The sequence below is a fragment of the Paramormyrops kingsleyae genome, chromosome 14 (assembly GCF_048594095.1).
Source record: "Paramormyrops kingsleyae isolate MSU_618 chromosome 14, PKINGS_0.4, whole genome shotgun sequence".
Lineage (NCBI taxonomy): Eukaryota > Metazoa > Chordata > Actinopteri > Osteoglossiformes > Mormyridae > Paramormyrops > Paramormyrops kingsleyae.
Window position 1 is genome coordinate 887,435 of NC_132810.1, and position 20,098 is coordinate 907,532.

The 20,098-nt window shown below is 42.1% G+C and overlaps 2 protein-coding genes across 6 annotated transcripts; both read left to right on the top strand.

Annotated features, from left to right (window-relative positions):
* Positions 1-232: 232 nt before the first annotated feature.
* LOC111855376 (nuclear receptor-binding protein-like) lies at positions 233-10,907 on the top strand. Of its 4 annotated transcripts, XM_023834335.2 has the most exons (19): positions 234-411; positions 544-724; positions 1,734-2,014; positions 2,930-3,052; positions 4,417-4,518; positions 4,698-4,787; positions 5,018-5,058; positions 5,181-5,275; positions 5,567-5,650; positions 5,743-5,801; positions 6,089-6,187; positions 6,564-6,696; positions 7,106-7,196; positions 7,507-7,557; positions 7,788-7,923; positions 8,670-8,723; positions 8,988-9,051; positions 9,465-9,520; positions 10,192-10,907. In XM_023834335.2, exons 3-19 carry the CDS (start codon positions 1,799-1,801, stop codon positions 10,285-10,287), a joined length of 1,590 nt encoding a protein of 529 aa, XP_023690103.2. In that variant the 5' UTR covers positions 234-411; positions 544-724; positions 1,734-1,798; the 3' UTR covers positions 10,288-10,907. The 4 variants fall into 4 exon arrangements, with proteins under 4 accessions (XP_023690104.2, XP_072555105.1, XP_023690103.2 ...); XM_023834336.2 differs by having other exon boundaries at positions 233-724; positions 1,740-2,014; XM_072699003.1 differs by having other exon boundaries at positions 234-724.
* A 1,835-nt stretch (positions 10,908-12,742) lies between these two features.
* On the top strand, positions 12,743-18,120 carry krtcap3 (keratinocyte associated protein 3). Of its 2 annotated transcripts, none has more exons than XM_023834337.2 (7): positions 12,743-12,970; positions 13,495-13,679; positions 14,109-14,168; positions 14,298-14,495; positions 16,726-16,850; positions 17,370-17,485; positions 17,989-18,120. In XM_023834337.2, the coding sequence occupies exons 1-6, from the start codon at positions 12,928-12,930 to the stop codon at positions 17,482-17,484; spliced, it is 726 nt and encodes a 241-aa protein (XP_023690105.2). In that variant the 5' UTR covers positions 12,743-12,927; the 3' UTR covers position 17,485; positions 17,989-18,120. The 2 variants fall into 2 exon arrangements, with proteins under 2 accessions (XP_023690105.2, XP_023690106.2); XM_023834338.2 differs by having other exon boundaries at positions 12,754-12,970; positions 16,726-16,860.
* The last annotated feature ends 1,978 nt before the right edge of the window (positions 18,121-20,098 follow it).

The following is a 20,098-nucleotide window of genomic DNA, read 5'->3' on the forward strand; positions in this document are numbered from 1 at the left end:
ATAGATTTTAAGTTGTTTGGCAATTATTCCTTTAAAAAAATCATTCTGCCATTTACGTAGACCTACAGATGATTTTTGCTCATCGAAAAATTCCTTAGTTTCACATGCGTCTAAATTAAAATACATCCACTATGTGGCTGATGCCTCGTCATTGTCTCACGCTTTTGGCATAAATATGCGCAGTGGGTGACAACCCCGTAAACAGCTGATCCAAATATCGCCTTACGTCATTGCCTTGCGCCGGCCGCAGTGCGTCCATGTCCGTGAAGCGTCGCGGAGTTTAGCGTAGAAGCCCGCAAACGTCAATATGGGGCGTTTCGGTGATGTGTGTAGTAACGCAGTGCATTAGCTTTTAGATTGTAACAGATATCTCTGTTAAGTATTATATATGAAGTCTTATTCACCCATGAGGTAGTGTGCACCTCGCTAGGTGTCTCGATAGCCCACTACCCAAACCAATACCTACCTACATACGTACACTAGTGATTTTGGTAGAGAACTGGCATACATCGGATTTACATTTGGGCAAATTGTTTTTTTTAGCATACCAAGCACGCCGTCCGACTGTGTGAGACCTAAGGGTATCTGGAGAGTCGTCGGCCGGGTAACTCGGTGGGAGAGGAGCAACCGGCCGTGTTTGGGCCGAAATGAGCAGATGGTCAGCCTGCTCCTTCGGTGGACTGACTAGCACTTTACCTGCCCGCTGGCTCGCCCGTGTTGACAGGTCAGTGGCTCTACGGCGCGTTAGCATGTGTTAGCATCCGTTAGCCGCCGCTCTGACCCAATTTGCTCGGTACTTTCTCACGTTATATTTTTTTTCTTGACGAAGCGCCATTACTCGTAGCTGCGGAGACTGACGGCGACGTAGCCATTGTTTGGCTGCTAGTCAAGGCTTCATAGCGAGTCAGCGGCTACACGCGTATCGCTTCCCTTCAGCCGTGCTAAACCTGTAAAGGATTCATTGGCATTTATGTCGCTGACTGGCGTGACGTGAGACGTCCCCTTGTTTGCTATTTCTTTCGGTAGTCACGAGATTTTCTCGAAAGCAACCAAAATAAATAAAACTGAAGGACAAGACACTGACACCCACTGTCGCATTAAGCTAATTAGCCAGCTAGCCGGCTTTGGCTACCGGCGCTTACGCCTCTGCCTGCCGCCCCCGCGGTCTCGGCTGCCGGAGGGCCGCCGTCGGTATCCGAATACGGCGCCGAGTCCCTTTGTAATTTCGTGTGTTAAAAATGAAGTTATTCTCTTCATAAGGCTGTCGGTGTCCTTCATGTGATGCGAGTATTCTGGATGTCATTAAGAATCGTGGTGTCAGTTACAATGGAGGCAATATTGTGGAAATACAGTAAGGCAAATAAAATTGAGATGTCTTAATATTTGCAAAGCAATACATATTTGATTTTTTCAACGTATGTGTCTGTGTATATGTCGATGAATTTTAAGAATGTAAAAGTCATTCTACAGTGATTTTATTTTTTTAATTCCAAATTGCAGTTTTCATATTCCAATCACATTATTTATTTGGCACAGATTATTATGGTTATTACTTTCAGCTATGAGTTGCGTAATTTTGAAATGTTACTACATAACCAACAGTTCCAATTACCTTTAAACACAGGCTGCAGCACGAAACATTCATTCATTTCTTGGGCTAAAACAATTCGCATGGTGTGTGATTTACTTGCAGAACACCCTGTACTGAATCTATATCTGTTCCTGTCTGCCAGCTGCAGGTTGTGAACAAACACTGAGCTTAGTCACACGTGAGTCTAGCAAAAGCAGAAGGCACAGGATGTCAGAGGGGGAGAGCAAGACAGCCACAGCCGGTGAAAGCAAGCTGGAGGCAGGAGTCCCTGCTGCAGGTGTCCAGGGTGTAGCCTCCATGTCTCCTCCAGTGTCCTCTGTCACGCCAGTGGCCCCTGCTCCTGAAGATGAGGAGGAGAGTGAGGATGAGTCTGAGATTTTGGAGGAGAGTCCCTGTGGACGGTGGCAGAAACGTAGAGAAGAGGTAAGTGACATCTGCCTCTTACATTTTAAATAACCATCTTATTATCATTACTACAGTTGTTCTTTGCTATTGTTGTTGCTACCAGAAGGATAGTTATTTAATTGGGTAAATAACTTGCCACATAATTGCTTTATTGGTCAGCATAAAGGAGGTCAGAGTGAATCACTTGTTTGTTTTGGGTTATTTCTGTATTAAGCCATAACGGTTATACCTTTTTTTGGACAGTCTTGTGTTAATTTTGGTCTATTTACTTACTGTAATTCCATGTATTGTCATTATCTGGTGAAAACCGCCTATGTCAAAAAACGTTTTTTGATTACCCTGATTTTGACCAATGAAAAGCTGTTTATGACGTTATCTAACTTAGTATTTATGTTTGCACTAGTTAACATTTGTATTCATGATGGTAATTTGTATGGGTTACTTTATATTGGCAATTTTAACAATTTAATGTTGACAGCTAGATAGATAGCTAAGTAACATCTTTGTTAATGGAGAAAACAAAGAGAGGTTAATGAGTATCTTGTTGACACTGACATGTTTGCTTCTCTGACAACAATCCATTTAAAACATTAAACAATTCACTGACAGCTGTGTAAATATTTCCGTCTGTTTGTGATGCTAATGGTGTCTCATTGCAGTTTTTTAGGTTTATTTTTTGAAGTAGTTTCTCAGAAAATGTGTTTTTTCCCCACAGTCATGTAGTAATGGAATTTTGGAGATACATGTTATTCATTGGACAGCAAGGATATGCAAAATTGTTTTTCAGCATGATCAGTCTAATTGATGTGTTGCATATGACCTTTCATTTATGCAGTGTCAAGATGCCCATCTGTAGTGATTCACTGCAGTACTGTATAGCTCATTTTATAGGATTGTGTGCATTTATTGATGAATGTTTTATTATTTTGATAGGTAAACCAGCGTAATGTCCCTGGCATCGACGTTGCCTACCTAGCCATGGATACAGAGGAAGGTGTAGAGGTGGTTTGGAATGAGGTTATGTTCTCGGAGAGGAAGAACTTCAAACTTCAGGAGGTAGGTTGGTGGCTTCCGCAGCGGTCACACCCTGTGGTGTCTTCCCTCAATATGCTTTTGTGTGCATTAAGACTTAAGTGAATCATCATGCAAATTTGTCACTAGTGGCATTCTGACTGTCTCTTATTAGATAAAATGGGATCCACAGGTGTTTCAAAAGCATGTCATCTTTTCTGGGTTTGTTAGCTGTATTTTAACTTCCTTGCAGTGAATCTGAAAGCTGTTTTACGAGAGGCATAGAAGATGGCATGCAAAAGTTTCATAGTGCTTCCCCTAGTCCAGTGTAGGTAAATCTCCTGAGGTATAAACAGCGTCTAGCTCAACCACATACGGTGATTTACAGTATAGTTTTCTAAACTGTGGTTGACCGGTGCTCTTCAGAGAGCTGTTCCTCTTTCATTATTTTACTTGTGGTTTCAGGTCTGCAATATGCTATTCATGTTTTAAAATAACAATACTTGTGACAATTATTGCCGGTATTTCCAGGTATTGTGAAGATGAAGTTAGAGTTTCCAAGGGTTCATGTTTCATAGGGCTCTGTATTGAGTGCCCAGTAGTGCCATTTTAAAAACAACCCTTTTGTATTTTGTTCTGTGTCAGATGGGAACTTGAATAAATATGTATCTGCTGTAGATTCTCAGAATTGCACTTCTGCAGTTACAAAATCTGTGCAAACTAAAGCGTAACCTTCTGCTGGAGTGCACTGTGTTTCATCAGTCGGTCCTTGACACGACTCGTATTTAAGGCAAAGGTTCTGGGTCACCGGGCTGAGTCTCTGTGCCTTTGATCAGAAGATTGCCGGCTGAAGCCCCGCCCTTGGCAGTCACATGTCCGTGGGCCCTTGAGCGAGGCCCTTAACCCCCAGCTCGTGGGGCTGCACATTGGCTGCCTTACACAATTACCCTCGAGCTATGGAGAGCTAGATGAGGTCAGCAAAAAGAAGCACCCCAGTGTACCTGTACTTGCAAATGGCAAATAAAGCCTGGTTTTGTTTTTGTGTTTGTTTTAGATGTATAGATAAATACAGATACTTTCTTAAACTTTTTACTGAAATTTCAGTGCTACATCAGCACAAACACAAACATAGTACAGTGCAGTAATAAAGTTTAAAAACATTCAGTGATGACGCAGCACAATCAACACAAAGAATTATGGGAGCGATCAAGTAAATATATACATCCTATGGACTAAGATAATGTGTTAGATTTGAAAACCACTGGCTGTTTATGTGAATACATGAAGGACTGACAGGTAAAGGAAGGCTGGAAAACCAGCAGTGCTCGGCCCTTGAGGACCGTGATTTGAATAACCCGGGTATATAGAATTAAATTTGTATGTGTGAAATTGTCTTGTTACCCCAACAGGAGAAAGTCAGAGCCATTTTCGATAATTTGACTCAGTTGGAGCACCTGAACATTGTGAAGTTTCACAAATACTGGGCTGATGTGAAGGAGAACCGTGCTCGGGTAAGTCTGTGTCCCAGAAGGTGGCCTTTGCTCACGGAAGCACGGAAGGTGTTTTTCATTAACACTGAGTCATTCCAGTTTGAATTCTTATTGCATGTTTTTTTAATTAGGTCCTTCTGTTTTATTTGGTATCTATCAGATGGGAATAGTCTTTAACAAGTGGTCATTTTCTTTTCTAGGTCATTTTCATCACTGAATACATGTCTTCTGGGAGTCTGAAGCAGTTTCTGAAGAAGACAAAGAAAAATCACAAGACCATGAATGAAAAGGTGCGTTTTTTGTTCTTGGTCTCATTCTGAAGTCATGGGATAAGTTTGTGTTTGGCTTAATTAATGATGCTCCACTCATTGGGAAAATCAGCATAATGACTAGTAGTAATGTAACCAATGCCTAGCATTGACTAATATGCTAAGTGGTCAATGCACGACTTTCTCTGACTTATTGGGCTCGACTTGCATAGCCCAGGTAGATTAAATGCCTTTGTTTCTGACATCTACAGGCCTGGAAGCGATGGGGCACTCAGATCCTTTCTGCTCTCAGGTCAGTCAGCCTTCGTTAATACCAGCATCTGCACTACTAACTGGGAAAAAAGGATTCTTTTTTTCTGTTTGTCTTTTTTAAATGTGTTACAGCATTAGTCCTCTCTCTTTTCTGCTCCTCAGTTATCTCCACTCCTGTGATCCACCAATAATCCATGGAAACTTGACATGTGATACCATTTTCATTCAGCACAATGGGCTGATCAAGATTGGCTCAGGTATGGGGTGTTTTGTGAGATTATATAAAGGTGCCCCTTCATCAACCTGGAAGAACATTACAGCCACCGTTATGAAATCAGAATTTCAGATAAATCAAAGCTTCAGAACTACGTCACTGTTTCTGATAGATCAAATCAGTTCTTCACCTCTCTGGTCCTCACTTGAACATCACATTAAACAAAGGTGTCTGCTAAATTAATAAAAATTTAAGTGAATTAGGGTGTCCAGGCAGCTTAAATACGTCATGTGATTTCCGCACCACAGTGACCATAACGTGTTCCTCCCCGTAGTGGCACCTGACACTATCAACAACCACGTGAAAACATTCCGGGAAGAACAGAAAAATTTGCACTTCTTTGCACCCGAATATGGAGGTAAATCTGGGGAACTTCACTAACCCAAGTTAGTACACATTACTGCAGTCCGATGATTCGTTTTTGATGATCTGTTTGTTTCTCTCTCGTAGCAGTGACAGATGTCACTACAGCAGTTGATATCTACTCTTTTGGAATGTGCGCCTTAGAGGTAAAAGTTTAAAAATTTGTTTTATATGTTTATCTGTTGTCTCTGCCCCCAATACCATAAACAGGATGTCATCAAAGCAGGAATTAGTGATTCTTAGCTGCACATGAGAGATCCAGACCTGTGACGGTCCCTTTACAATTGTATACGGATTGTTTTTTTCCTGCCCCACACTTGCTCTGTGCTTAATTAATTTTCACAATTATGTTCAAGTAAGTGGTTCAAACACACCCACGAAGGGGGGGGGGATGTTGAGAAAAGAATGGGACCTACTTTGGATCATCTTGCAGATGGCTGTGCTTGAGATCCAGAGCAATGGAGACTCCACGTATGTGTCGCAGGAAGCTATAAACAGCGCCATACAGTCCCTGGAGGACCCCTTGCAGAGGGTGAGTGTCTTTGGGGTCCCTGCAGCAAACGGCATGTGGTTGGTGAGCCAGATGATACAGGAATCCCATATTGCTGTCATTGGTCAGGTTTCTGTAGGAAATATCGCTTCTCTTATTTTTAGTGTCCGCTGTGATTAAACCCGCCCGAGTGGTTGCACTTCCTCCCTGAGTGGGGATTGAGGTTCAGTAGCACAGTAAATTAGTCATGCATGCTATTAAGTCCTTTTAGGCTGAGTCAGGCTATCGATGACCATTGTCTTCGATGGCGTTTTATGGAGTTTGAGTGTGTGACGCACGTAGGTGTTGTGTTCAGGGTCTAAAGTACAGGAAGGAGGTTTCTTTAGTGTTCTGATGAATCTGGCCCCTTGTGCTGCAGGAGTTCATTCAGAAGTGCCTGGAGGCAGATCCCCACAAGAGGCCCACAGCCAAGGAGCTGCTGTTCCACCAGGCCCTGTTTGAGGTGCCTCAGCTGAAGCTTCTGGCCGCCCACTGCATTGTCACCCATCAGCGTGAGTGAGCCTCAGGCCTGTGCGTGGGTTCCAGCGTCATATGTCTGCAGTATGCATGTGTGCTGTGAGGACGGTCCTGGTGTGCTGCCTTACAGTGTGCAGCTGGGCTCCCGGCGTGCTGCCTTACAGTGTGCAGCTGGGCTCCCGGCGTGCTGCCTTACAGTGTGCAGCTGGGCTCCCGCCGTGCTGCCTTACAGTGTGCAGCTGGGCTCCCGGCGTGCTGCCTTACAGTGTGCAGCTGGGCTCCCGGCGTGCTGCCTTACAGTGTGCAGCTGGGCTCCCGGCGTGCTGCCTTACAGTGTGCAGCTGGGCTCCCGGCGTGCTGCCTTACAGTGTGCATCCATCTGCCTCTAGCTTATCCTGAATTATCCCTTAATTTATTCCTCGTTTGTTCTTCCTGTTGCTGTAGATATGATTCCTGAAAATGCCTTAGAGGAAATCACTAAGAACATGGACCCCAACCTTGTTATACTAGAAAGGAAGGATGGTACCCAGCTGAAGTAAGTGTCCCGTTTTATCATGCAGCCTGGCTTTTGTATGTTCCTTCTGTGGGCAATGTACAGTAGACATGGGCTATGTCTCCGTATGCATTGCTTTGCAGCAAATAGGCCCTGCTGTATTTAGAATTGTATGTTTATATATTTAGCTAAATAGAGGTAATAGCGTGATAGAGGTTTTTAAATGTTTTTTACCTTTAAGTCAAGGTGAATGGGGCATGTCACAGTTTGTGCAATGGGGTCAGAATAATTTTGATTGATTATGAAAGTAAAAATTCATCCTGTTTCTCTTCTTTGCTTGATGGACCCTCAGACTTTCCCAGTTCCCTGCGCTTGAGCTGGATAAGTTCTTGGAAGACGTAAGGTGAGGAAAACTGCCGTCACTCAGTCTGACTCCCTGTGAAGGCTGTACAGCTGCTGAGCACACTGCCTCGCAGTCTAGCTGTCACTAGAGGGCGCTGGTGCCCCCCACACAGCCACACACCAGCGCCCACGCTGAGCGCTGACACTTTGAGACGCATCGGCTCGTATCCCGTGCCGCACTTTGCGGACGCTGCTGTTTGTGCCCCATTTACACCACCTCCTACCTCGTAGGAACGGGATCTATCCTCTCACGGCTATCAGGATGTCCGCTCCGCAGCAGCCACAGAAGGAGGCAGTGCAGTCCCCCATCGTCACCCCTTCGGTCAAGACTCCGACTCCCGAGCCTGCAGAGCTCGAGTACCGCAAGGTGAGGGACCGGAGGAGGTGAAACACACAGGACGTGCCCAGGCAGCCCTCCGGGGAATAGACTGATCCAGTCTCTAGGGACACACGATTACATAATATAACAACATCTGAACTGAGCAAATAGCTGATATTTGATATTTTCATCTACAAAGTTTTATGTAAAGATCCTATTTATAAAGTGCCCTTCCCAGCATAGTTGCCGGAGAACACAGGATAGCGGAAGAGAGGAACAAAAATGCTTTCGGTCAAACTAGCAAGGAAACGTCATGTGAGGGATGCAAGGTCAGCTGGCTGCCCCCCCGCCCCACCTTCCCAGGGGGCTTGCTAACTTTGTAAGGTCAGTCAGGTAATATGATTCAGCTATTTGGTGCCTGTGCGTTTGAGGTCTACTAGTGCCATGTGGCTCAGAGGGTTCGGATGCTGTGCTTGTGATCTGAAGGTTGCTGGTTCGAATCCCAGACTCAGCACACTGATTTTCACCATTGGGCCCCTGAGCAAGGCCAGGGACACTGGCCAGGCCTGCTCCCTGATCCTCACTTTAACGTCACCTTGGACAAAAGTGTCAGCTTTTCAAATGTAAATGACCATGCAGCCAGATACAACATAACTGCAGCATATGAAGACCAAGATGGATCACCTTCCAAAAATCCCCATCGCCAATGAACAAACGAGCCCAACACAGGTTTTGCTTTTCTGCCACATACTTACATTTTTTTTTTATTATTACTTTTGTTTTAAACTTTTCAGGTCCTTCAGATGCAGTGCAATATTGAGCCAATAGAAGAAGGTTCAAAGCACCATGTAAGTTTCCTGCTGGCCCAACAATATATAACATGGGGGTACAGTTGTAAACCTGTAAAGCGCTGCGTGTGCGTGTGTGCGTGCGTGCGTGTGCGTGTGTGTGTGTATAGGTTCTCGGGTACTAACCTTCGTTTCCTTTTCACAAATCAGTACCGGCTGTATAGTTTCCCTGGTGAATACCCCGGTGTGAATGAAGGCTGTCTATGCAAGCTACAGCTAACATGCATTAATGTAGTTATGTTAATGAAATTTCCTTTTTTACAGCTTACTTTATTACTCAAGCTTGAAGATAAGCTTAACAGGCATCTAAGCTGTGATTTATTACCCAGTAAGTAAATGTATACATTTTCCTAGAATGACATTATCACTTATTTTTAGGAAGATCTTCTACATTAAGCATTTTTAACATGCATATCCTAAGGACATCTTTTGGTACTAGTTTGCACTATAGTATCTGCTGGCTGCCTGTTAGTTTACTTGTATAACAGATGGGAGGCCTGTACAAACAGAACCGTTGGCTACATTTGGCTAAATGGCTCTTCTGCCTAAACTGTAGCTCTGTATATGTGCTTACATGCTTGTTGGAAGCTTGTGAATCATACGCCCCAAAGATGAGCTTCCTCCAAGATGTCAGCCTTCACTGTATGGACTCATTGTTCAGTTGTGTGAAAAGCCTACATTTATTGACCAGAGCATTTTAATTTCTTTTTAATTTTCTTATTTCTTCCCTTTTCTGCACAGATGAGAACGTGCAGGAGCTGGCTGTGGAGCTCGTTCAGCTGGGGTTCGTCAGCGAGGTAGGAAGAAAATCCAAGTGCCACTTTAATTCCATGTGACACATAGAGTAACGCAGAGATGCACTTAAAGGGATTAACTCTGCTCTAAGCTGGAGCACCGAGCCTCTCTGCCCATTGCAGTAGCTCCCGGCCTGTTTAGATAAGTGCAATTGTGTGTAAAGTAAGTGTTAAGGCTGGCCTGTTTGCTCCCTGATGAGGTCACAAAGGGGTGACCAGGACCCAGCAGAAAGTTGGTGGGGGCTTCTCCATTCCTGCTAGTAATATGCTTTTATCCAAAGCTGGATGTTTTACTGGAGGAATTCATGGCAGCCAACTGATGATGGCTGTTACAGCGCCTCCTTACTGATAAATGGGTTAGATATGATCAATTATCAAGTAATTATTCGTTGACGACCTCCCATTTAAATAGATGGATTTTTAATTTGTATGGTGCTTTCATTGAGAATGATATCAAGCCCATGTTTAAGTTGATAGACTGTGCTATTATTATCATCAAAAGATCACGTAAACCTTTTGCAGAAACCATTCGCTGGTGTTTTCCATTGACACTGTCTGGCCAGCCTCCCAGAAGCTGCTGCTCTGATTTTGACCTACGAAGGCCTGCCAAGCGGCAGTGTCCCTCAAGCAGGCCGCCGATGGCTCACCTCTCCGTGTCTTCCTCTCTCTCGCAGATGGATCAGCCACGACTGGCCTCCGTTTTAGAAGAGGCCTTCAGCAAGTTCTACAACCGCAGCGGTTCTTATAACCCGGTCACTGTATCATCCTAGTATCTACGGTTCTGGTGCCCATACTCCATCCTCAACTGAAGCAAAAGACTGATTGGCTCATGCAGAGGATTTTGGGGCACGTCACACTTCAAGGAGACCTTTACAAGCTGTCAGCAATTGCTCTAGCTAACTGTTAGGGGAGAGCATGGGTGTATTTCCCGCTATTTTTCTTGATACATATATAAAGTGAGTGTTATTCTTTGAAGTGTATTTACAGCCAAAAGCGGTTATATAGCATTAAGTATAAGCACAGTTTTAGTATACAGTGCTTGCCAACATGTGTGGTCACTTGCACTGAATCATCTGCATTCCTTCAGCGTGTTACATGCATCGTTCGATCTCTTGCTTAGGAAGAACTGTGCTTCACTCGGCAAGTCAGTGATCATATAATTAATGTCAAGAAAAGGCAAAATGCCTGAAAATCTAAGCTACCATAATCAACTGAAACTTTGAAGATTTGCTCGATTTAAGATTTATGCTAAATATGCTCATCTGGAGTTTGAAATTTGTATAGTGCCAGTTTGAATTCTAAGCATTTCTGCTTTCTATCGAACATATGTCTAAGATTCCTTTATAAACAAAACAGGTTTGTATATAAAGTTATGGATTTTTCAAAATTATTTTATTTTGGATTCTTTGTGACTTAGGCTTTGTAGAGTGTGTGTGGCATCCTGTTAGGGTGAGTATTGTTAAAATTGGACACTGAAAATTTACTTTCTGGAAAAATCATGTCAATGTCTGGAATACCAACTTGATATTCTAAATACATTAATGTCCCTTGAACATTTAGAAGAGAAAATTAAGTATTACTGAACACATATTAACTGCAAAGTTTAACTATCCCATTTGCACAATACTCACTCTACATATATCCTGTGGTCTTCATTAAGAAATTCTTTATACAGCATAATTTTTCCCAAAATCCAAAGGCAGCTGCACCATTATTAATAAAGTCCAGCTAATACACAAGCATATGCATGTGAACTAAATGGTGAAGAAACATTTTCTGGATCCAGCGGTTGTACAGTTGAGTAATGTTTACATTCCTCATGTACAGGAAGATCAAACGATAAGCCCCAGATTTAACACTGGTGCAACATACTTACGTACCTGTACTGCCCAAAATGAGTGTGTTGTTAGGACAAAGCTAAGCGTGATGTTTAGCAAGCTCACTAAATCTACCTTTGGTCCGCCCGATATGCTATCAAGCAAAAGGTTGGATCTATGACTGATTGATTGCAGTACGATTGCGTAGAATATCATCTTATTTTACTTTATTTTAGTTTGTGTTCTGTACGGAATATTCATTCGTACTTTGCGTGAGGAGATTAGTTACTCATGAAATTACAGGGTCACATTTTGTTTGCGACAGCTTGAAGTAATTTTTTTTTAAGAAAAACAATTTGGGTTATGCTGAGATTGTGTTTCTGCCATGCATGAATCTTTATAATTTTATAGCACACCCTTAAGTAAAGAATTTTAAACGCATGGTCTCTTTCTGATTTATGGTGTTCCGTAAAATGTTAATTACGAACGAATTTTAATCTGTCTCTTCTTGAGGTGGACATTTCAGGCCCAGAAAGTAATAATCCTGACGAAGATTTTGTTTCAACCAACCAGTCGTATACTGTCTGACTGAGAGTCTTTTATGCTGAACTGGTTGGTTGAAATAAAGTCTAGTTTTTCCTTTATGGACCGGAAATGTCCACCTCTGGTATTTTCTCGAAATTAGCATTTCTTTGATGCCACCTACTAAGGCTACAGGGAACAACTAAAGTTCCACAGGTCCCAGTTCGCTTACTTTGCTTTATACGGTTTTACGTTTCGTCACTCCTGATCGAGTCACGTCCGATTGCCGTTAGCAGGCGTATCGCTTAGTGTAACAGGTGCAGGAGAATGGGCAGCCCTGCCAGCTGTGTAATGACCTACTGTCAATATTTAACTTGTAATATATTATGCATACAGTATTAAATATGCGTCGGACAGCTACAAGCTCGAGATACACCCAAATTGACTTGTGTCCGGTGGTCCCGGTCCCAAATGACAACGCAAGTCGACGCAAGGCTGTCGTTTTACCCAAATGTAAGGCCATGGTGATTATCTCCTGATAAATGAAGTACCAGAAACTCAAAAGTTACCTGGATGGTGGGAATTCATCCAGATAATGTCTATGCCACTGACTATGATTACTCTGCACCAAAGACTGCCAATCATTATGAACTCTGTAAATACGTTATGAGTTCTGCACATATGGTGTATGAACACACATGCTCGCTTACAGTGTGTAGCAACACAATAAAATATTTTCGCGTGTAGTTTTGAGACTAAACTGCTATTAAAACTTTAATGATAAAATATTTTACAAAAAAATATATTAGTAAGATGATTTGTGTTTTACGGGGAAAAAATATACTAATTGTCACTTCTAAGAATTTTATACAAACAAAAAGACTTGGATTCACCGTGCTGGGGTTAATCTGCTAAGAAGTATTTGCATTGAATGACCTTTGTTTAATCAATGCGACTGCGCTTCCGCCCTACAGGTAAGAGCGAGTGACGTCATAGAGGAGTCCAGTCCTGAGACATAGAAAGAAGCAAAAAGACGGCGAATGGTGACGCTAGGGAAGGTTTTTGCTTTTTATGTTGGCTGCGGAAAGAAAGATATTAACAATGTGCGCATTCGGTGAGTCCGTTTACAGTGACGTATTTCAGCAGTTTTGTTTTAACACAGATTAGACGATCCACGCGCTGTGCTCACTCTGTAGGCTCTATGTCGCACAGCAGAAACACATTCGTAGAAAAGGAAAGACTAATGCAATAGTATTTATTAACGTTGATATCCCACCATGTTAGGGACGAGCATTTCGCCTCATGATACGGTCCACGTAAAACTAAATGAGCAAGTAAAATTAAGTACTTTTCGTGCAGTTTCGCCTGGGTGAAAGGTAGGCTACTTGAGGAAGTCGCATGTCCCAGGTGGAAACAAAAGTTAACATCTGAAGCAGCGTTTATATAAAGGTCTATATAATGATAATTGTGATAAATCGGGGAACATTTTTATTAATAATTTAGGGCGACTAATTTAAAAGTTTATAGCAAGATGAAATAATCACTTGTGTACCTTTCGCCTCTTAATTCTGCTCCTATTGGTTAGGCTCTACACTGCATATTATTCTGTGTTGAATCTATTTTAAAATGTCTTTCTAGATCAACAAAAGGGTCCGCGTCGCTTGATGAGAAAAGGTATAGCGCTGATAATAGTTGGGCACATTAACTTCATCCTGGGAGCCATCGTGCACGGCACGGTTTTACGGCATATCTCCAAACCCAGTGGCCGAATCACTACGGAATATTCAGCAGCTAACATCATCGCTGTTTCGTCTGGACTGTTGGTAAGACGTTGTGTTATGCAGTCTCTTTCTATGGCTTGTCATATAATGTTGGTGTGTGTGTGTGTAAATGTATATAGAGGTAACAATTAGCTATCCAGGTATAGAACTTAACTCTTACGTTTACTACTCGATAACATAAATGACCAAAAATAAACGCTTTGCTTTAAGTCTGTATAAATGATCTAGACCAGCTGGCGTAACTATACTCACATGGACCTGAAACACCAGGGGTGTCGCTAAGGCTGCTTTTTAATTTATCCCCCAAATAAATGTAGACTAATTGGATTAAATGAGAACACACTGTTTATGTACATTAAAAATCAGACCCTAGTAAGGGCTTAGGTCCCCCTCTCATAAATTTCTCGTGATGCTCCTGCCTTTTGTTTTTTAACTTTCTTAATCAAATATTAATACAATAATTACTTTCAGAGTATTGCAACTGGTATCATTGCAATTCTGGTGTCAAGAAATCTTCTTAATAGAAAACTGGTAAGACTTTTTTCCTTTTTATTTCTGCTGTCTGTGTTTAAAAGTATGAACCTTGCCCACAGAGGTCTTAGTCCTTTTTCTTGTCTGGCTCCATCTGCTTCTCTCTGCCTCTCTCTTCTCCCCCTGCAGCAAGTCGGTCTCCTGGTGGGTTCCTTCCTGAACACCCTGCTCTCTGCCGCCTGTACCGTGGGCATCCTCCTTGCCATCAGCCTGACCATCCACGGGGGGGGGCACAGCCTCATGCAGGGCTGCAACTTCACCTCGGCCCCTGCCGGCGCCCGCTCCTCCATCGTGGCCGACTGCCCTTTTGACACCACCCGCATCTATGTGAGCGTGCCCCCACCAGCAGTGACTTTGTTAGACTGGCGCTGAGGTTGGCTTAATATTTCAAGTTTCCCTCAGTGCACATTTGGTCAGCTTTGCCCATTTACACAGTTGGATACTTTACTGGAGTAATTCTGGGTCACGGAATACGACAGTACTACTTCATTGGAGTAATTCACGGTTACTACATAAACAAACTCTAAGGACTGAATCAGTAATCTGGGAGATTCAAGTCCATGTCCTTAGGTCAGTGGTTCCCAACCCAGTCCTCAGGGACCACAGACAATCCACATTTTTTCTCCCTCCCAGCTCCCAGCCAATCAAGAACAAGGGGCTGGTACACCTGGTACAGGTGTTGGGAGCAAAAATGTGGACTGTCTGGGGTCCCTGAGGACTGGGTTGGGAACCACTGCCTTAGGTACTGTTATACTGGCTGGTCTGAGTCAGTTGTACAGGCTTAGCCCAGAGTGTTTATTTTTGGCTACTTGTGACCAGGGGCCTGAATCATGAAGCCAGATTCCTTGCTTAGCTGGATTACTTTGAGGATTAGTAGCGACAACTCTGGCTTTCCGAAATCACAGCGCTGGTTCTCTTCTTAGCAGGATACATCACCATGGTAACTCATGCTACAGGGCTGACATGCTTCAGAGCTTGCACATGAGAATCCTGTGACTGCAGTAATGTTAGCTGTATATTTGATATTCAGTCTTCCGGCAGTTAAATCTTTCATAAAGCATGCCAGGCCGTTTTTAATCACTTCGATGTCTACCGGCAGAGATGCACACAGATCATTTTTGCATTTCAAACCCTACGTCTACGAAGAGTTGATAAGAACTCTTACACACCCCTTAGACATCCAGATTACGGGTGAATTGTAATTAACATTTGAATGTCGGCCTGTGCACTTGACGTTCGGTGACTGTTGTTCTCTTACGTTCACGGGTGGTGAATGGACACAGTGTGGATAAAAACGCATAGAAATACATAATCTAAAAATCAAGTGGTGTGCATTGTACTCCATAGTTCATTTCTGCAAACACCATGTACTGAACATGTCTGTCTCTTTTAGTTTTATTGTCAGTAGTCCATTGACTCTACCATTTCCACTTTGAATGGTGTAATTATAAATGAACATGGATGTCACTCTCCTAAAATATATCGAAACCTTTGACATCTTCCCCATCCACATACTCACGCTTTGTGTGTGTGTGTATGTGTGTGTGAGACAAGTTTATTTATTACTGAATAATGAAAAATAGAATTGTGCATATGAATAAAAATAATTACAAAAAAACCACAAAGCATGTTTGGAAATTAAGACAATTAATGACAATCAGATTATACGTATGGATTTTTGCTGTCATCGATGTGCTGCAGCATGCCTTTCTAGCTTTGGCAACAGCCATGGTTGTTGCTCTGTTATTGAACTTTAGAATTCTTCATATTTTCCCATAATAATTCTCTATGCGCTACATTGAAATATGTTCCCTGTTGCGATCCAAACTTACTTGATTGGCTGACCGATGCTCATGGCACGCTTCTTTATGCACACACTCAAAGTAATCTTGGTCTCAGTAAGAGAACCTGGCTTTACATAAATTGCTGATGGCCAACATTGTGATCCCATTAATCTTGGATTTTGTTTGTTTGGTTTAGTCAAGCTGGAACTTCTTGCAAGCCTGACTTTGTTGAACCAGCTTTGTAATACAGGACCTAGAATTGGTCATCAGGAAGTAAATGAGAGAATGGTCCTAGTCTAACAAGGCATCCAACTCTATATTTCGCTGGAAAAATTCAAGTATTTTTCTGAAGGATAAAATGATAGCGGCTCTCCTGGGATATTAGCTGCAGACCTACAGCTAATACTTAGATGTCCATGTTGTGTCCAAGTTCCAGTTGGGGATGGTGTGTGGCTCAGTCATTTAGGCCCATGTGTCTGTGATCAGAAGGGCCTTGGTTTGAATCCCGCGCTTTGCAAAATAATCACATGTCTGTTGGGCCCTAAGCCCCCCCGCCTCACCCCCGGGGATTCTGGGTAAATGGCTTGACCATATTCTTGACCCCCAAACTTCATTCTGTATATGTTTGCATGTCTCAAAGGAGAGATTATGTATATGCAAAAAGCAGCATTCAAATTTACTTGTGCTTGTACAAATGACAAATATTAAGCATAATTTAATTTTCATGAACAAGTAGGAGTGTGGAACTGTGATTGTGTTTCTCTCTCCATCAGGACACCACCCTTACCCTGTGGTTCCCGTGCGCGTTTCTGGCCGCGACAGAGGCTGGGATCTCCATATGGTGTTTCATCATTGGACTGACGCTGCGAGGCCTGTGGCCTTGTGGTCATAGCTACATGAAAGATCAGGTGCCCCCTCCAGCTACCGTCTCCTAGACGCAAAACCCATCATCCTGTCCATCTCCGCCGCAGTCCGTGCTGCGCCCAACACACAAACACACACACACTCACATCCGCTCCTCCCGTGCTCTCTTAATACGTCAAGATAACCGAGGGTACTGTTACACACACATCGATTATGATGAACATAAACATTATGTATTTGTGTTTTGCCAGTTTTAGCTGCCTCTATGTGCCAGTGCTCCTAGATGTGAATATCGTATTAGGCAGGGAAATGGAAACCTTAGGTGCTTTTCTGAAAGGTGGGATGATGTTTAAAAATGGGGTTTAAAAAAAATCACCCACAACCTAGAACAAATGCAGCTCTACCAGTTCTGCGCTCAATTATATGTCTGTCATCAGTGACAGCAATTTCTTAAACAAACAAAAAGTGATGTTTTAAACTATATAGTAAAGTTAGAAATGCAGTACAGATGCCCGATTGTCTGAGCCTGAATATCGGCTATCGTCACTCCCAGCACGAGGTGGAAGAGACCGTGGCTATCAGGAAAAGGAAAGATCCAGAATGTTCCGCTCAGGAGGTACTGCTTGTTGGGCACCAACCTGCCCGCACATAAGGACTTGGGTCTCTGAGGTGAGACACACTCCCCCCCCAGGGCAGATGATTATTTTGTATGTTCATATCAGAGGTGGACATTTCAAATTCAGAAAATAAAAATCCAAACCAAGATTTCGTTTCAACCAACCAGTTTAGTATTCTGCCACTGTGATTCTTTATGCTCAGTGGGTAGGCTGGAAAAAAAAATTGGTCTGTATTTGTACTTTCTGGACCTGAAATATGCGCCTCTGGTTCATATCCATGATTATTATTATTTATTTATAATTTAAATGCACGATGCACTAGTTTAGTCAGCAATGCTAATTATAGGAAATTGCCACATCAAAAATGGTATTTGCTTGATTGTTTTGCAATCTGCATAATGTTAGGCATGTGAAATTACACGGCATACAATTAGCATTAAAGTTAAGGAACAATGCATCAAATTATTTTATGATTGATAATCTTATGCATGTGGATTAATGTACAATGTGACTTTATGTAATTCTGGATGACTACATGTTCTAAACATGTTACAGGTGGTTACTGAACTGCTGGCCAGTCCCTTCCGTGAGTCTGCAGCACAGAAAAGATGACAGACTGAGTAATGCCAAAGATTTTCTTGCTAAAGTTCCCATGCAATTTCATCACTTTTGATGGGGTGGGGGGTGGGGGGGGGGGGGGGGAATGTGTGCCCCCGATTGTACGAAAAATAATAACTTATAGTTTTGCATCAAGGAGACACACACTTTGTTGGGCGGGATTGCCTTTTTAAATAGATATCACTATCTTGTCATTGTCGTGTTTAGACTTTGTTTCCTCATGACGGCTCTTCAGGCCAATAAAATAATCTCTAATGAAATGTCAAATAACGCTGACATTCTTTGCAATGAAGCGTCTTGCAGTGCTTCTTATCAGAGGTGAGTTTGTACACTTCTGGAGGAAGAAGTCAAGCTGTTATATTACATTAATGCATATTCAATGGGGGGGACAACAATGTTCGTCTTAAATGTCACTTTCGCCTAAAATGTTATTTTTTATAACCTAAGTATTTTGTTATGAGCATAAAAGGAGACTCCTTCATACTACCTGTCTGACTGACTACAGACCTTACAAAACTCAAGAAAGTGAAGCAGCAGTGACTCTTCATTGTCGATGATGAGGCACATCAATGCCGTTGTGAGTTTGGGTTGGCGAGTGGCTAAACTTCAAAGGCCGTGAATCTGAACAAGGTTTAAATTTACATGAAGTAATGAGCATTTTATAGTATTCTTGCATGTTTGTTGTTTTTGTGTTGATTTCTTTTTTTATATACCAAATGTCATGATTGCATTTATACTTTAATAAAAAACCGTAAGCTTCACTTGAAATGTTTCATTACACACCGTTTTTTAATGTCTTTTTTTCATATCCCGTTCTAAATTCTTTTTGGATAGATGCCGATCGCCTGCATGTAATTATGTATTTATTACGTATCATAACAACTCACAAACCTCCGGGTGACTGTTGAATTGCCTAATATACCTGAGGCAAAGATTTCAAGTTACAGCAGGTTTGAAAATTTCATCTAAAGTGCAACACTTCTCAACCGACACACTACCTGCTACAGTACACAAAATGCTTGTAATGTAATTCTTTTTGTGCCAGAGCTTGTCTCCCTTAATATGAATTTAATGTTGAGTGATGGATAATTTGTATAGAGTGCAGGGAGACCTGGACCACAAATATAACTGTTAAGAATTAAAAAATTGTGTTTGATATTTATTTACTTGTTTTTGGTCTTGAAATGGAACAGCAGTCCAGCAAAGGTTTGCCCCAGGAAAGAAGTGAGTTGGTCTGACCTCCTCTGAACACTTACCAGGTTCCTTAAGGTGGTGCTTTCAAATTTAACAGCACATGAGATAATGTTTGTGTGTAGAAGCCATTTTCTTGGACTGGTTAATATCTTTAAACCCACGAACAACTCTGGTTTAAATATAATTAGTAGCAGTACAATAAATCAGAGGTTTCCTTTGAATGTTTTTCTTGTGCAATTTATGGGAAATTTCTTTAAATCTCTGAAGTCTTGATAAATGGATGCAAATTATGTCAACTATATCAGAACAGGATTTAATGTAGTACTGAGTATAAATATGGAATTCAACATTATTATTTTTTTTAGCAAACTTGACTGATGCTTAGCAGGAAATTGCAGTGCATGTAAGTGGGTATTACATGGAAATATTACATGGAAATAATGGAATCCCAGGAGAAGCTGCAGAGACATTTAGTTAACATTCATCTAATTGCAAGAAAAACGGGAGACACTGGCATGACCAAAGATACAGAGAACCGTGAGCTGGACAGCATTCCCATAACCACAGCCCACCTTGAATCTGTATAGTTATGGAACCTATATGGTCATCACTGTGACCCCAGGGATGAGTATATTCCGGTAGTATTTGAGTTTAGTAGAACACAAAGAATGAACCATTACCTGGAGAGACTGATGCTTATTTATGTAGTTAAATACATTCATCAGAAGAATGTTTCTGTCATCATCTCAGTCAATCATCTCCATCCAGTTTAATGTCCTTGTGTTCTCGCACTGACACCTATCCTTACTGTGCATCTCACATTACTACAGTAACCAAACCTGCTTTAACAACC

Bases quoted from the DNA above. Each gene is read 5' to 3' on its own strand.
- krtcap3 (XM_023834337.2), top strand. From the start codon at position 12,928: ATGTTGGCTGCGGAAAGAAAGATATTAACAATGTGCGCATTCG. The intron at 12,971-13,494 runs GTGAGTCCGTTT...ATGTCTTTCTAG, and splicing joins ATTAACAATGTGCGCATTCG to ATCAACAAAAGGGTCCGCGT. The intron at 16,851-17,369 runs GAAAGATCAGGT...CGTCACTCCCAG, and splicing joins CCTTGTGGTCATAGCTACAT to CACGAGGTGGAAGAGACCGT.
- LOC111855376 (XM_023834336.2), top strand. From the start codon at position 1,799: ATGTCAGAGGGGGAGAGCAAGACAGCCACAGCCGGTGAAAGCAAGCTG. The intron at 5,651-5,742 runs GTAAATCTGGGG...TCTCTCTCGTAG, and splicing joins CTTTGCACCCGAATATGGAG to CAGTGACAGATGTCACTACA. The intron at 7,197-7,506 runs GTAAGTGTCCCG...ATGGACCCTCAG, and splicing joins AAGGATGGTACCCAGCTGAA to ACTTTCCCAGTTCCCTGCGC.